Below are 17,482 nucleotides of genomic sequence, written 5' to 3'. Positions count from 1 at the left end.
CATATGTTCTTATTCCAAATGAATAGACATGCAAATCTTTTTTTATTTACTGTTTTGGATCAGGTCGAAAGGTGTTGGTGCATTTGGTGTTTTTAGCACTGTCATTTTTGGCACTGTGTTTTGGCACTGACTTTTCCCGGATTATGGCAGATCCAGCGTGAATTTTATTTTATTATGCAGTATTTTAAAACCTTTTTTAAATTAAAAAAAAAATGAACAGATTGAAAATTTAACTCCTGTTTCAAGATGAGAGGCAAGTAAACACAAATCAGGGCAGGAAATCTCCCCCACCCCCTCCTCCTTCTCATAATTTGCTGAGCATTTATCAAAAATACTAATTTCATTGTTCACCAACCTTCAGTGAGAATGCCAGTAGTGGAGGATGAAATTCCTTGCATTTTGCAACATTCACTGGTAGTGCTACTGTACAGAGTAATATGACAGAACACTGTCGCTCTACAGAGGTCACGATCTAAACCAACATGAAATAATGAGCGTTTGAAAATATAAGCCCTGTAAATTGGAAGTGTTACTCAACTGTACCTCACTGTGCATAGATACAGCAAATAACAGTTCATTTAAAATTCTTGTGTACTAAAAATACTGAGTTTAGCAGCCCATGAAAATTGTAATAGTTTTGTTAATGTGTAACCTTTATTTTTCTGCTACGATGATTAATTCTCCCCTCTGCTTTCCAGAAACACACAACAAAACTGTCACCAAAAACTGTTAGATAATTCACCAAAGTTTAGCCAGTGGCCGCCAGTCTTCGTAACGATATATGGTTTCCTAAGGGTTTGTGAAGATAATGATGAAACTCAAAATTATCCGAGTTTTTAAGCTCTCTATTAAAACAGCAAAGTCACCTCAATGCTTTGCCGGGTAATAACCTAGGGCTCCTTAGTGCCATTTCTTTGGTTTCTTCTTAACAATACCATTCACGTGCCCATTCACGGGTTTAGAAGAAGTCATGTTTCACTTTAATCATTCAGAAAGTCATCCTATTTATGTCAGACAAACCTGGTCCTTGCCAAAAGAAAAATACACTGGTTAGGAAATGTCATGAATCAGACTAAGCAGATCTAAACATTCTATATTTGGGCACCATTCTGTTAGCCCAGTAATTTACAACGGTAACCTGTATTTATATAGTGCCCGTAACATAAAACATCCCAATACACTTCACAGAGACGTTATAAAGCAAAATATGGCATTTACAGATGTCATATTATTAAATGTTCCCTTAACATAGGAAATAAGACCAGGTGTAGACCTTACAGGTCTTGAGCCTCCTCTGCCATTCAATACGACCATAGCTGATTTCTGGCATCAATTCCACTTTCCTGTCGGCTACCCATTCCCTGAGAGACCAGAAATCTGACCATCTCGGCCTTAAATATATTCGATAATGGAGAATCCACAACCTGAGGTAGTGTTCGAAAGATTCACACCCTTTGAGTAAAGAAATTCCTCTCATCTCAGTACAAGATGATTGGTCCATCATCCTGACACCGCCTCGTTAAAGAATGCCACCCCCCCCCCCCCCCCCCCCCCCCCCCAGCAGTGATTCAAGAACAGCTTGCATTTATATAATGCTTTGAGCATCTCAAAATTCTTCACAGGAGCGCCATCAGAGAGAATTTAACATATATTGGACAATTGCGCCAAGTGGCGAGATACTAGCCCACAGAAATCAGGAAGCGTCAGTCCCTAAAGTGTGCTGGTCTGGCCAGGGTGATAATGGTCTTCGTGGCCAGCACCTTGAGGATTGAAAGGGGAGAAAATCAGAAACGACTAAAGAAAAGCTTGATGCAGACATTTTCTCATCCAACTCTTCATTCCTTTCAATATTAGGCAAGGTGGAAACCCTAGCTGCATCCGTTTATGTACCCATAAACACTGACTTGTGAACTCTGTGAGGTAAAGACTTCTCATTAGATTGCAACAAAACTTGTAAGTGACTTACTCTCATCAGATATTGGACTTGTTTCAAAAAATTAGCATGGTGAAAACTTGCCATTTGTGTTTTTGATTTTGAAAGTAGCCCCTAAAAATTCTGCTAAATATGCAGCATGCCAAAAAAAAGTGCCTCAAGTGCCTCGAACCATTAGATAATGCAAATCTTAAAACAGTGCCTAGCACGAAAACAGCGCAGACGTATTTGTGCTAAAACACCCTTGTGCTGCGTTAAATTTTTGAAACTAAGGACCTTTTTAATCTACGGCAATGACATTTGCATGTCTGTGTTTACTTTCTTCTCATGCCATTTTTGAATGATTTCCATTACATTCTCTCTCAAACATTTTCTTAAGGGCGTTGTTGCGAACTCTGCTCACTCTCCAGTCACTGGTGTAGTAGCTGCTAATTTAGGATGGTTTCAGCAGCAGGAGTGTTGTGCTTTGGCGAAATGAATTGGTGAGGGGTGTAGGTGAGAAAATTGTCTCCTTAACTGTACAAAGCTAGAAACGGATGCCACCCGTCCGCGAGTTGGATAAAAGATAGAAAATGGAGCTTACTGGGTGGAACTGTACGGCAATCCACTTTGAATCAGCGCAAGACAAATCAGGGTATTTTCTTGAAAAAGCATTGAGGAGTCGAGAAATCTTGGTGTCCATCTGCACAAATTGCTGAAAGCTCGTGCACATGTCCAGAAAATAATCAAGAGGACTAATAGAATTTTATCTGTTCTTGAGATGTGAGCATCACTGGCGAGGCCAGCATTTATTCCCCACCTTCTGCCTTCTGGAACCGTCGCAGTCCATGCGGTGTTGATACATCCACGGTGTTGGCGGGGAAAGTTCCCGAAATCTGATCCAGCGACAGTGAAGGAACAGCGATATATTTCCAAGTCAGGGTGGTGTGTGGTTTGGAGGGGAACCTGCAGGCGGTGGGGTTCCCATGTATCTGCTGCCCTTGTCCTTCTAGGTGGTAGAGGTTGTGCGTTTGAAAGATGACGGCTTTTATCTCACGGAAATGGATGACAAAAGTGAAGGAGTCATGCTTCAGTCGTACACAGCTTTGTTCAGGCTGCAGTTGGAGTAATACATTCAGTTACAGGGGCGGGTTTAGCACAGGGCTAAATAGCTGGCTTTTAAAGCAGACCGAGGCAGGCCAGCAGTGTGGGTTCAATTCCCGTACCAGCCTCCCCGAAACAGGCGCCGGAATGTGGGCGACTAGGGGCTTTTCACAGTAACTTCATTGAAGCCTACTCGTGACAATAAGCGATTTTCAGTTTGGGGCATAATGGTCCATTCGTTTTGGAGAGATTGCAGAAGAGATTTGTCACACTTATACCAGGGCTTATAGGTTTAGTTGCATACAAAATGTCGTTTAGAAAATTGAGGGATAATCTAATCAAGGTGTTCAAAATGATAAAGGGATTTAATGGAGTAAATACCACTAAACTATTTCCTTTCGTGAGGAAATTCAGAACAAGGAAGCATCGTTTAGCCATTTAGATGTAAAATGAGGAAGCACTTATCCACTCAAAGGAGCAATGAAACTTTCCCCCCCTCCTCCTTCTCACCCCTCCCCCCACACCACAAAAGGCTGTGGAACCTGGATGAATTGACATACAATTAACTGAGGTTTTTTTCTAGGTGAGGGTATGAAGGGTATTGAACAACGGCAGATAAATGGGCTTGAGGTGTAGATCAGCCAGGCTTGAAGGACAGACTAGCTTGCACCTGTTCCCACTACAACTTGTAAAAGCCAACAAATTCCCAGCAGTGCTTTATCAGAAAATTCAGGAAGAAGAGGTCATGGAATGTATCTGCATGAACCTAGCCACGCAGCTTCCTCTGAGTCAGGCAGCAATGGATGGAGCCTGCTAATGCACACGATGTGTTCTGGCCTTGTCAGAGTGGGAAAGCTGCATTATTCCGTTCAATGGGTGTGTCTTTGTGAAACCGTGGGTTATCAATTTTTTTGTTGTTGAAATGTATGTAGTGTCCAATTTGGCCTATAGGTATAGAGCTTGTCTGGGCCAAATGAACCCAGCATGTCAGAACAATAAAACAAAAGCCATTCTTGTCCAACTTGTATTGAATTTGATGGTGTTTTCCAGCTTGTTTGTTTTTTAAGTAAAGGTAAGCGAGTAAAACATACCCTCTCATTTTAAGCCGAACACATCTGAAGGTTTTTTTTTTAAATCCAAAAGTGTTTATTTTCACAAGTGCCCTTTTGTTTCTCTTGCAGCCGGCTGAAAAAAGAGAGTGACAAGCCACTTTAACTCCTGAACCATATGGACGGCTCACTCACAGCGGCGAGGGTCGCTCGGCCAAGTACTTTGGAAGGAGCTCTGACGTCCTGCAAGAATGATAAAAGGAGATCTTCCTGAAAAGATTCCCAGCCCTCCCCTCCCCACCCCCCACCCCCCAAAAAAAAGGATTGAATGATTTTATTTTATAATATTCATCTTTGGAGGGGATCATTTGAGGCTGGCTCTAGATCTCAGCACGACATTGCATTTGATAGTATGGCAGTCGGAAATGCACATTGAGCTGTGGTTTCCAGATGTTCTTGTATCGGTACTAGACCGGGTTTCAAACGGTCACTGCACAATGCAACCCAATTAAAACGACAAAATAAAGTGAACAGATTTTAAATTCAGAGTATGAGTACTACAGTACATTATATGATTCCTTAAATAATATGTAGGATACCCTCATAATTTTAAAGAAAAGTCAAAACTATGGCATGGCTTTTGAGTTTGTAAATAAAGAAAATTAACCTTATACGTAAAGGATTAGTTGTGGATTTCAAATTGGATAACAGATTGCAAAGTAAGTGTTTTAAGCAGCTTCACCTCCTTTAATTAAAGGAGACGTTAGCTGTATGGTCATGTTTCCTCTGAAATGGAGTGGTTTTTTTTAATGTGTCTAGTAGCAATGGCATGCATCAAAAGGTTGCAGGGACTGTGGTCCAGACAAACGTCAACATAGATTTTAATTAACATAATAAAAGGCTACATAAATAGTATTTTACCATCACTGGGTTTGGGCATCCCATACCATGTTGGTCAACAATGCAGACTATTACTAGACTGATCTCTTGCCAACAGCATGAAAGAAATTTAGACTTTCGTTTCCAATCATTAAAAACATTTTCAGTATCCAAAATATTTAAGCAATGATTGAATCTTTTATCTCAATTTTATAGTGATAATTCTTTGATTTAATATTATTTTTTAAAAACTCATTAAGAACAAATAAGCTACTTTTATACTTGCATTTAACATAACATCCAGGATTTTTGCTTTCACTAAATATGCATTAAAATATTGCACATATCTGTGGCATCATGCTAATTTTTTTGCTTGTCAACTTATTTTGTTATACGGGGGCCGACGACCCATAATTAGGCAACAGAATCAAGGGCATTAAAGTGTCACAAGTCATTTTCACAAACAGGAGTTATAAAGTTTGAGGGGAACCGATAACCGGACCAAAAATATAAACTGAACTTCTGTCATTATTCTTGGTTGTAACCCCACACCTATCAGTACCACGTCAGTTAAGTGAAGGTCGTTGATGAGCATGTGAGCAGCTCAGTCGTCCTCACTGTAGAGGTAAGTTGTACACATGTGTGTACACTTCTCCCTTGGTGGCAAAGCTTCCAAGAGGTGAGCATGAGTTGGAACAAGGGCTGGTGCTCACTGATGGGAAAATCCTTCTACTCCTGGGCTAAATGTTCTGAAAAGCTGTCGAACTAAAGAATAATGATAGCCGATCAAAAACATTCAGTTTTGAAGTCCCTTTTATAGTGTGTATCATAGCATCCATTTTAGTTTTGGGCTCGTAATTACGTTGTGGAAATTTATATTAATTTTTACTTAAAAGTAGCAACAAGTAGTCAAGCTTAACCATGATGCACCAATGTCTGGTGCCCACAGTTTGGGTAGCTGAGATACCAGAAAACAGAGCTGGAAACCTGTCAGTAAAAAAACGTTCATTTAAGATCAGGGCTTTACTCTTTGTCAATCACGTTTCTATATCTTTAAACAACTGAAAGTATCACTCTTTAAAAAATTTTTGTAAGTTTGAGCATTACATTTTATCATTGAAACTATCACATGTTTTCAGAGGCTGAATGCAGAGAGTCTGGCTGATGTCTGCACTGGGTAACTGGTTTCCTGATGGTGCGTATCTGTCTTTCCCCTTGATTTTGTCAAGGACTGTATATTTGCCATTGTAGACTGTTATGTGGTGTTCACTGTCATAGGACTGTGTTTAATTAAAAGAAAGAGCTATATGGTGTGCTCACACCCTGGATAGTGACACAAAGGTTCAAGTTTTTATTTTGCTTTTTTGTGTTTTCCGAAGTATAATGTTTAATGTTGTCAATGGTCCAGCTTCTTATTTCACTGCAGCATTAGCAGAATGTACATTCTGATGCTAAATTTATATATATCTTGAAGCTTAATGTATATAATAGTAGTTTGCCATGGGATAACACAATGTAAACAAAAAGTAGAAGCAAAGATTGTGAGTCCTGTCTTTTCTCCATTTGAGTATTTTGTAATTTTTGAGATATTTGTGACTTAAATAAACCAAACGGCGCAACAGTGTTCACGTTTCATTTGACTACCAAACTCTACTAGATTCAAAATGCCAGCTCACTTCTCACTGTTTTCCAGTAGGCCCACCAATTAATTTCATTTCTACATGTGAAAGACACTAGGTTAAGTTGACCAACACAAGTAAGAATGGAGACATTGGGATGGCTGACTTAAAGCCTGATCAGAGAGTTTGTTTTACCAAAGGGATCTTAAAGGAGAAGGGTGGCGTTTGAGAGGGAATTCCAGATCTCGAGTCTGGAAGCACCACTCGAGGTTTGGTGAGGATACCAACAATTAATTCAACCAGAGTGGTCAGAGATGGGAATGGAAGGGCAGCACAATGGCACAGGGGTTAGCATTGCTGCCTACGGCACTGAGGACCCGGGTTCGAATCCCGGCCCTGGGTCACTGTCCGTGTGGAGTTTGCACATTCTCCCCGTGTCTGCGTGGGTTTCACCCCCACAACCCAAAGATGTGCAGGGTATGCGGATTGGCCACGCTAAATTGCCCCTTAATTGGAAAAAATAATTGGGCACTCTAAATTTATTTTTAAAAAAGAGATGGGAATGGAGTCCGTGACTAGGAAATGGAGTCTCTGGAGAATATCATAGACATTAGGTTATGGTGTTCCCAATGTTTAATTGGAGGAAATTCAGGACTGGGTGTCAGACGAGCAGAACGCAGGGATGTCAGAGATGACTATGGGGTAGATCTGAGTGACATCAGTGTGCATGTGGAACCTGACATTGTGTCTTCAGTTGATGATGCTGAGAGGCAGCAGGTCGTGGTAAACTCAGAGGGGATCAAGGATAGATCTTTAAGGCCCTCTAAAGGTAATGGTGTAGTGTGAGAAACAAATTCATTGTAGGAGGTTTTCTAGCTGTGACTGGATGGAGGCGAGGGCAGTTCATCGTGGCTGGACAAAGCGCTGATGAAAGGTCAATCTGGACCTGAATCGTTAACCCTGTTTCTCTCCGCAGATGCTGTCCACCCGCCCGACTATTTGTAGCATTTTTTGGTTTTATTTGGGATTTCCAGCACCCACAGTATTTTACATTTGCAAAGTTTGAGAGGCATTGAGGGAGATTGTTGTGGTCAACCAGGTTAAAACCAACTTGCCCTCTCCAGCCTGTATATCATGCAAACCTTAAAATGCTCAACATGTTGTCCCAGTTCATTACTGTTCACTTTCCCCAGTGGCTTAAATGGCATTCTATTTCAGAGTGTTTGCAACGCCCGAAGCAGGCCAATTGGTCCAACAAAGTCAGTGCTGGTGTTTACGCTCCACATGAGGCTCCACCCATCCTTCCTCGTTGAACTACGTCATATTTTGTCTTTGACTTGACTAAAGTTGAATGCGAATAAAGAAATAAAAACCTGTCTTGGGCTTGTTTGCTCATTTGTTTCTCCGGCAGCATCTGATTCAAAGTGAATTGTGCACAGGAGGCATGTTGCTTACGACTCTGCAACATGGTTTTCATAACATTCCAAACCAGTCTGAAGATCAGAAACAAAAAGAATTATTGCAGACCAGATAGATTGTTGCCTGCTGGCCTTGGTAAGGTTTCTGGGCACCCGGCCTGCCTTAATATTAAAACAGTGAACCTTTTCGAGGCTCGGCTCAATCTTATTGAAGTTTATTAAGCGATACAAACACTCAAATCTGTCCGAGTTTACAAGAGGCTCCCCTTTGCTTACCGAAACTTGTATTCTATCTGGGAACAAAGAAAAACATTTACGGGAATAGGAAAGCTCCAACTGTAATACCCCTAACTTATTTTTTCCCCCTTCTGGCTTTTCAAACTCTTCATCGTAACAAAGAATTTTCTCAGTCAGTACGCTCCCTAATCTTGAATATCACAGTTCAATAAATTTGAAATCCTTTTTCCGAAGACAACAGGTCCAAATTTCTTATTTTCCTTGATGATTTTCAAAGCCTGGAATTAGCTTTGTTCAGTTCTGTACCTTCTGAAGGGCAATGATTAGAGAGCCAGAACTGCTTCAGACCGGATTTGGCCGACAACTTGTAAAGCAACAAAAGATTTCTGATTTGCAAATTATCTCTGTTAATCAGTACCTTAGCAGCATTTTATTTTTAATTATAGTTGAGCACCAGGCTAACAACATCCACAACAATCTTTCCTGATCAGCATGCAATGTGACTGTACAATTGAATGCAAACTTTTAATGCCTTGCTCCCATATTAATTATTTGACACTTAGTAACACTTATCATTTGTCACTTCCTGGAGTAATGCCTTATCTTGGTTCTCAGCAGGGTTACAAATGAACAATACCTTGAAAAAATAATTTAGGAGTACCCAATTCCCCCCCCCCCAATTAAGGGGCAATTTAGCATGGCCAATCCACGTGACCTGTACCTCTTTGGGCTGTGGGGGTGAAACCCACACAGACACAGGGAGAATGTGCAAACTCCACACAGCTAGCGACCCGGGGCCGGGATCGAACCTGGGACCTCGGCGCCATGAGGCAACAGTGCTAATCACTGGGCCACCGTGCCGCCCTACAAATGAACAAAACGTGCACTTTTGAAATGCGATGAAAGCTCTTACGGATGCAAACACAGCAGATGTTTTTCACACTGTAGTTGAGGGCAGAATGTTAGATCAAAGTCCCTCCACTTATTATCTCATGGAATCTTTTACATCCACCCAACCAAATGAAATAACGTGCTGAGTTTAATATCTCACTGAAAATACAGCACAAAGCAGCGTGGTTTATGTCCTCCATTGCTAGAGTGAGGTTTGAAGCCAGAATGTCTGATTCCGAGATGACAACACTTATTCTTCATGCTCTGTATATTAAGATCAAGTCAGAATAGACCGATCAAGGTATATAACATATATTCAGTTGGTTTTACTTGGCCTGGGACACTGTAAAGGACTGGAATAAAGGTAGAAGGAGGGGAGTGGCCCTGTACGAAGACAAGTGACTACTGGAGGTACCATTGGGATAAGTGACATGTCAGATGGGATGTCAATGAACCAAAATGTCATTCATTTTTCCCAATAAGTTTTTATATTAAAAATCCACCTGTTATGGCGTTACGGGAAAAAAATTAAAAGTGAACCAGAAATCACTTTTAATGTTACAATTAAAAACTTGAAAGCAATTGTAAAAGATGGGCACAGCCTATTCTTTCCACAGTTGCCTTCTCTGAAACCAGTAACTCTGAATTATGACTGACAATACATCACAGAGATGGACGGCAAACTGACGTGATCCTAAAACTAAATGAAAGTGTAATTTTTTTTAAAACTAAAAGCTCAGCATATAATTTCACATCAGAGAAATTGCAGACAGGAGCATCACTGCTTTGCGTTAATGAGGATGCATGTAAGGCAGGAAAAACTAGAGGCTAGTAGTAGGAAAAGCGGTGGCTTTATATTGCTGTAATATTATGGATTGGTGAAGTTTGAAATAGTCCAATGCAGTGCTTTAATTTTGAATGTATCATTCTTGACCAGAAGACACGTATTCCAGTTGGGAATGGTGTTACTGAGTTTACACAATCCATCTGGAATTCTTGAAAGTGATTTTTTTTTTTTTAAATGGCAACTAGAAAAGTTTTAAATAGAGTAATGTGATTGGTGAAGCAACAAAGTAGTAATTGTACAGTGCCTTACCACCTCACTCAGAACATCTTCAAGTGACCCATTACTTTGAAGGGCAGTCACAAGGTTGGTAGCTATGGCACCCATTGTTAAGCAGAATCCATGAAACAGGGTTGAAGGATAGTGGTTGACCAGTGTACGAGGAGAATTCCCCTGCCCTTTGAATAATGTCATAGACCCTTCAACATTCACCTGAGAAGGACAGCCGGCCGGATCCAATGATGTAGAGCTTCCCTCCACGCTGCACTGAAGTGTCACAGTGAAGGATTTCTCAATTCTCTCAATAAGAGATAAGTATGCTACCCAGTGAGCCAAGCTGACAGTGATTTAAGAAGCCCTTTCCTAGGATGCATCCAGTCATTTCATGCTTTGCTACATCCATTTTGTGTGCCCCATGTAGTGCTTCAAAATAGTTGATCAAAAAAATCTAGGAATTCAAATTGGCAGAAAGATAAAGGATCAGAAGGCAACTGCAATATAGATGATTTAAACAACCTGTGCTTGATTCAATAGTGGAAATTATGAGTGACAAAACACGAGCATAAACAATTGCACATTGTGGAGGAACTTGCACCTTATGGATGTACACAAACTAAATATTTTAAAGAACTCATTCATTCAAACCCATTGTACTACTTGTTCTCATTTTAATGTGTTTGAAATCAGGTTAGTTACATTGAAGTAATAATTTTACACAAATTTGACTTCGTACAGATTCTAGTACTTTTTTTAGCGGGAGTGGCCTGTTTGCTAGGTTTTAACACATGCCTTTGGAGAATTAACACAGCCCTACAATAACAAATTGGTCTATTATGCCTTAAAGCACTGCTGGCAGGAGATTCTTAACACTGGCAGGACCACAACCGTTAAACTCCAGTGTGAATGATATACAAAAGAGATTCTATTTTAAAGTTTCTCGCAAGGCATCAATTTTCTTTGCCAGTGATAATTCTGTGCTGTTATTGAAAATCTCTCACTGGGCCGCCCATCAGTTGCTAAACCATTCAGACTTTTTCTTAGAAATAATGTCGAGAGCTCAAAATTATAAAATGTTAAATTCTGAGCAAATACAACATTCTCATTATTGGCACAAGTAAATTTAATTCGTACCAAATCATTTCCAGGCTTAAAATGTCTACTAATTACATTGTTGAATAAATAGAATTTACACACACACAGTTAGATTTTACACGCTTTTTAAATTCAAATGAAACTTACTCGTTTGAAGGCAAGTGTTGCAGGGAATGAATGCTTTGTCGTGCATTTGTTCCTGTATTTGTACGCAGTCCATGTCCCCATTTCTCAATTAAGCAAATGACGATGTTCTCCCAGAAGCAGAAATGGCTAAGGGGAGATTTAATACAGGTGCTCTAAATGATGAGGATTTTAAAACAAGCGAATCGGGAGAAACAAGTTTGCACTGACTGGAGCCAGTAATCAGAAGATTCTGATTTAAAATAATTGGCAAAACTGCCAGTGGAGGAAATGACAGAAGATTTTTGTTTATCAGCTGGTTGTTTCGATCTTGATTGCATTGCATGAAAGGATGGTACAAACACTTCAATGGGAATTTTCCAAAGGGGAACTGACTAAATGCTTGAGAAGGAAAATTTGCGCGGTTATGGGGAAAGAGTAGGGGAGTGAGTAGTTGTTTCGGAGAATTGACACAGGCACGATGCTTCAAATGCCCTCGTTCCCAGCTGAATTATTCTATGGGATCCATTTAACATGTATTGGCGGGGGTGGGGTGGGGGTGGAATGGAAACTTTAAACGGTCCACTCACTCCCTCCCCCACCATCTCAGCTCATCCAATCAAGCATCAAATGGTCAATAAGTGATGCACAAAGGATAGGCAGGAACACCATGTGACAGAGAGGTAGTGCCTCAAGCAGAAGGTCAGTCACAGCTACATGTTTAAAGGCCCCCCCACCACCCACTTTCCCAATGACTTTATTGAAGGATCAAAAAAGTGCAGAAATTAGTTTCAGAAACAGGCAGAAGCTGCCACTCACCAGCAGAAGCTGCTGCTTCATTTCGGCATGGTCCCAGTGGCAGGGGCCTTCATTTTGCCCTTGTGTCACCTCATTATAGCTGCTGTAAAACACTCACAAACTTTATCACGGCTAGCACCCAGAAATGCTGCAGGCAAAGAAAGATTGCACACAATTGGGTCGTTAACGAGCTTGAAGCTCATTCATTAATTTCCACACCTATATTTTGGAGACTGGTATGAAAACATCGTACTGCTGATCTGACGCCATCACGCCATATTTTATAATCTCATTGAAACTTACAGAACACTGAGAGGCCTGGATAGAGTGAATGTGGAGAGGATGTTTCCACTAGCAGGAGAAACTGGAACCTGAGGGCACAGCCTCAGACGGAAGGGACAATCCTTTAAAACAGAGATGAGGAGGAATTTGTTCAGCCAGTGGATGATGAATCTGTGGAACTCTTTGCCGCAGAAGGCTGTGGAGGCCAAATCACTGAGTGTCTTTAAGACCGAGATAGATAGGTTCTTGATTAATAAGGGGATCAGGGGTTATGGGGAGAAGGCAGGAGAATGGGGATGAGAGAAATATCAGCCATGATTGAATGGCGGAGCAGACTCAATGGGCCGAATGGCCTAATTCTGTTCCTATGTCTTATGTTCATGAAGGGGTGGGTAAACCAAGAGCATAAAATCCAGCCAGATGATTCTATTCTGTGTCTGATCTCTTATGAAGGCCTTGAGCCAGGCGGATGCAATTCGACAGTGATCGACATTACGCAATTAGCCACCTAGCCATTTTCAATGTTTGACTTGATGGTGAGTCTAAAAGTATAACAGCTTAGCACAGCCTCCTGTTGTGTCTGTACAGCTAGATGCATACTTTCCAAGAGGGTTAAAGATGAGCCATCTAAGCAGCACAGTGGTTAGCATTGCTGCCTACGCCGTTGAGGACCCGGGTTCAAATCCCGGCCCTGGGTCACTGGCCGTGTGGAGTTTGCACATTCTCCCCGTGTTTGCGTGGGTTTTGCCCCCACAACCCAAAGATGTGCAGGTGGGTGGACTGGCCACGCTAAATTGCCCCTTAATTGGAAAAAATAATTGGGTACTCTAAATTTATTTTAAAAAGATGAACCATCTGGAGCAAGTCGTGGGGCTCTCACCAAGTCTCATTCATGTACTCACTGACCTACATCTCCCAGTCCTCGGATTTAAAATTCTTGTCCTTTTTTTCAAATACCTCCATGGCCTCACTCTTCCCCCAGCCTGCAACCCTCCGAGCTCTCTCCATTTCTGCAATTCGGGCTTCCTGCGCATTCGCTACATCCTTTGCGCCATCATTGGTGACTGTACCCTCACCCAAATAGGCCCAGGTTCCGATATTCCCTCCCTAAAAACCCCTTTACATTCTCAATCTCTCTCCTTTAAGACACTTCTTGAAAGCTAATCCTTCGAACAAGCCTATGGACACCTATCCTAATGCTGCATCGAAGCTTGCCATTTTGCTGTCCGATTATGCTCCTGTGAAGTGCCTGTTGATAGATGGCGGGCAGCGGGCAATCCAAGGTTGGTGTGTGTTTGGTGCAAAGCATTATACTGTATTGCGTATTTTCCCAGTAATAACCATGTTCAGGGCTGAGCTGAGAGGGGAATGAAGTTGCAAGGAGACAATTTCAAAAAAGTGATCATGTTTTCCACATTTTCCCTTTCAATAAACTAAGTAAAAAAATTGAAAAGATGTATTAAGCATCTACCAATGATCTTTTCATAAAAATGTCAGTTGCTGTTATAAAGTATAATGAGTCATATCCTTAAAGCAGACATTGATGTAAAACTTGGTAAACACATTACTTTTAAGCAAGATTCCTTCTAGTCACAGTTATCCATCTTCATGTTCTGCAACTGCATCAGTGCCGAGTCGCCACTGGGTTTTGGCAGATGAGAAACATTGAACAAAATCTATGTCAAGGAAAATGATGAGGGAGAGGAATTTTAATTGGGAAAAATGGAAACAAGAAAGCGCACCATTATTTTTTCTGATATTGAATTCATGAATACTTGCCAGTAGAAAATTGCAGAGGTGTTTTAACAGTACTATCTGCAATGTGGCTGAGTGCTGACATTTTTCACTCTAATTGGAACCTCTTGGAAATAGACACACAAAATATAGTTTGGTTAATACAAGGGAGGTTTTCTCAGCAAAATATTTTAAAATTGGATTTAGTGCAGGAAAGTTCAAGCATTTCTGCGTCCCTTGGAATCAGTGGGTGGGATAGTCCCTATCAAGTTTAGACCCATGTTGCCGAAGGTTGCTGTGCATGATGATAAAGGGATTAGATTGTGTTTATATGGACCAATTTTTTTTTTAAAATTTAGAGTACCCAATTATTTTTTTCCAATTAAGGGGCAATTTAGCATGTTCAATCCACCTACCCTGCACATCTTTGGGTTGTGGAGGAGAAACCCACGCAGACATGGGGAGAATGTGCAAACTCCACACGGACAGTGACCCGGAGCCGGGATCGAACCTGGGACCTCAGCGCCGTGAGGCTGCAGTGCTAACCCACTGAGCCACCGTGCTGCCCAAATATGGACCAATTCTTACAGCTAAAGGTTTTAGGGAGGACGAGGGCTCCACACTCCTGAGTCAATGTAAGCGCATAACTAAATTGGAGGTTGGAGGTTCTTCTGTGCCAGAGAGAAGTGGCCCTCGGGGGCATTTACAATGATCCATGTTTGCGGCATAAACCTTTCAAACTTTTCTACTTTCTTTAGCAACACATGAGCACAAATAGAGGCAAATTGTTTTGATCTAATCTCTAGTGCAGAGACAGGGACCAGGAATTTTAGGATGGTGGGATATCCTCTCATCGTCTGGAGTTGGCGGCAAACACATCAACAAGGTGCAAGCTGCCTTGCAGCTAATTAATGCTACAATGAGCGTTAATTGACTGGCGATGGGACTTGTGAGGAGGTCCTGCCTCAATTGCCGGCCAGTCTCACTGACTGGCAGCTCTCTGGTCCCAACAATATCAGAAACTGCAGTTCCGGACAGGACTGGGACTGTAAACAGTCCCTAGAATCTGAGCCCTGGGAGTCCAGGGTCAGGGTTGGGAGGGAAGGTGAGACCCAGAGTGGGGAGAGTGCCTGGGGGGACCTGACCTTTTGGAGGTCACCTGATGTTGAGAGGAAGCTGTTGGTAGAGGCCCCCCACCCCCACCCTACCCCACCCCACCCCCACCCCCACCCCCACCCCCACCCCACCCCACCGGCAAAGCCTGATCAGGGTCACCTCTTGAGCTTCCCCACTGCCCCTGAACTCCACCCGCCAGCCTGCAATTTGAGGCGGAGTAGGAAATGGCCCTTAAGTGGGTGTTAATTGGTCATTTAAGGACCTCCATTGGGGCAAGGGCCGTCTGGCCCAGGCCTCTCCTGCTATGCAATAAAATTGCGGAGAGGGGAGATCATCAATAGATTTTAGCAAAAACCGGTGGCACGTAAAATTCTGCCCATAGTTCGTTACACCAAGGGTGGGAAATAAATATTCCAGTTAACACAATCATTTGAAGGTGGGCAGAATGGTAAAGGAGGAGAGTAATGATAGTAAATGATGACATAAGGGCAGAAAGAATCTTGGCTTAGAAAATCATGTCGTAGAATCAGTACGGGTGGAGATTAGGAATAGCAAGAGTCAGAAAATGCTGATGGGTGCAGTTTATCAGCCCCCTAAAAGCAGTTAAACAAATTATTGGACCAACCTAATTGGTGAGGGTGATCTAGAAGATGAGTTTGTAGAATGTTTCTGTGACAGCTTCCTGGAGCAATAAATTGTGAAACCAATTGGGAATAAAGCTACTTTAGATCTAGTATTGGGCAATGAGACAGGGTTAATTCATGACGTCACAGTAAAACACCCACTGGGGAATAGTGATCATAATAACTGAACTCCATGTTGAATCTGAAAGTGGCATACTCTAATAACAAACAAGAATTGTAAATTTAAAGCCAATTACATAGACGTATAAGTACTATACCTGGATGTCCAAAAGGCATTTGATGAGGTGCCAAACACAAGATTAAAAGGGAAGATTTTGGATTTGGGGATAATGTGAATGGAGGACTTTTTTAATGGACAGGAAGCAAAGAGTAGGTGCAAATGGGGCATTCTGAAATATGGCAGGCGGTGACTATTGGAGTGCTGCAAGATTAGTGCCAGGGCCTCAGCTATTTACAATCTATTAAAGACACAGAGTTTGCTAACGATACAAAGCTAGGTGGAAATGTGAGGAGGATACAGCGTGCAAAGATACAGGCAGGTTAAGTGAATGGACAGAAAGATGGTGGATGGAGTATAATGTGGGAAAGTGAGGTTATTCACTTCTGTTGTACGAATAGAAAAGCAAGAGTTTCTTTGGAAGACATGAAACTCAAATGCTGATGTTCAGAGTGATTCTAGAATAAGGAAGTTTTGTTACAATTGTAAAGGGCTTTGGTGAGACCACAGCTGGAGTCCTATATGCAGTTTTGATCTCCTATTTAAGGAATGATATACTTGCGTGGGAGGCAGTACAGCAAACGTTCAATAGACTGTCCCAAGATGCAGGTCTGACTAATTTGGGCCTATACTCTCTAGATCAGGCGTTGCCAAAGTCAGGGGCGGGCGGGTGTCAGGAGGGTTGCGGAGCCGTCCGTCGCAGCACTCCCGATCGCGCAAATCCACGCGCAACAGCCGCAGCAGCCGGCCTTTAAATATGCGCATGTGCACTGATGAACGGCCACGCATGCGCAGTGCGGCCGCATTTTTTTATATGGTTGCAACTTTTTTTTTTGCAAGTTCGGGGGGATTTATTCATTTTATTTTATTCATTTATTTTATTCATTTTATTTATTTATTTATTACAAGTTCGGGGGGGTTTTATTTGATAATATTTTACAAGAAGAAAATGCAGAAGTTTGGACAGATGGAGACTCCATACTTCCCGACACCGGATGCTTCACCTTCATCCAACAGGTTCCATTGGAGGAGCGAGTACGAGGGCCAAAGGGACCCAAAACCATTTCCACCATTTTAATCAGCAGCAAACAAGGTAAGAGAAAATGGTGGGTCGCGCAGGTCAGCCGGCGTGGGCCGCGAAGGTCGGCCGGCGTGGGTCGCGAAGGTCGGCCGGCGTGGGCCGCGAAGGTCGGCCGGTTGGTAAAAATGGGTCCCCGGAAAATATGTTTGAAAAACACTGCTCTAGACCTTAGAAGAATGTGAAGCAATCTCATTGGAACCGAAAAAATACTGAAGAGGTAGAC

The 17,482-nt window shown here is 42.0% G+C and overlaps 1 protein-coding gene across 9 annotated transcripts in view; it reads left to right on the top strand.

Annotated features, from left to right (window-relative positions):
- rerea (arginine-glutamic acid dipeptide (RE) repeats a) overlaps nucleotides 1-6,568 on the top strand; it is a 626,626-nt gene extending 620,058 nt beyond the window's left edge. For 6 of the 9 annotated variants that reach the window (XM_038773781.1, XM_038773783.1, XM_038773777.1 and 3 more), the window contains 2 exons: nucleotides 1,855-1,920; nucleotides 4,198-6,568. In XM_038773781.1, the coding sequence (XP_038629709.1) occupies nucleotides 1,855-1,903 (49 nt within the window). In that variant the 3' untranslated portion in view covers nucleotides 1,904-1,920; nucleotides 4,198-6,568. Of the gene's footprint in view, nucleotides 1-1,854; nucleotides 1,954-4,197 lie in introns of all 9 variants that reach the window. The other 3 variants (XR_005457454.1, XM_038773780.1, XM_038773782.1) reach the window with 3 other exon arrangements.
- Nucleotides 6,569-17,482: the final 10,914 nt, after the last annotated feature.

This window comes from Scyliorhinus canicula, chromosome 16 (assembly GCF_902713615.1).
Source record: "Scyliorhinus canicula chromosome 16, sScyCan1.1, whole genome shotgun sequence".
Classification (NCBI taxonomy): Eukaryota; Metazoa; Chordata; class Chondrichthyes; order Carcharhiniformes; family Scyliorhinidae; genus Scyliorhinus; species Scyliorhinus canicula.
The sequence above is the reverse complement of the archived record's forward strand: the minus strand, read 5'-3'. Positions and strand labels throughout refer to the sequence as shown.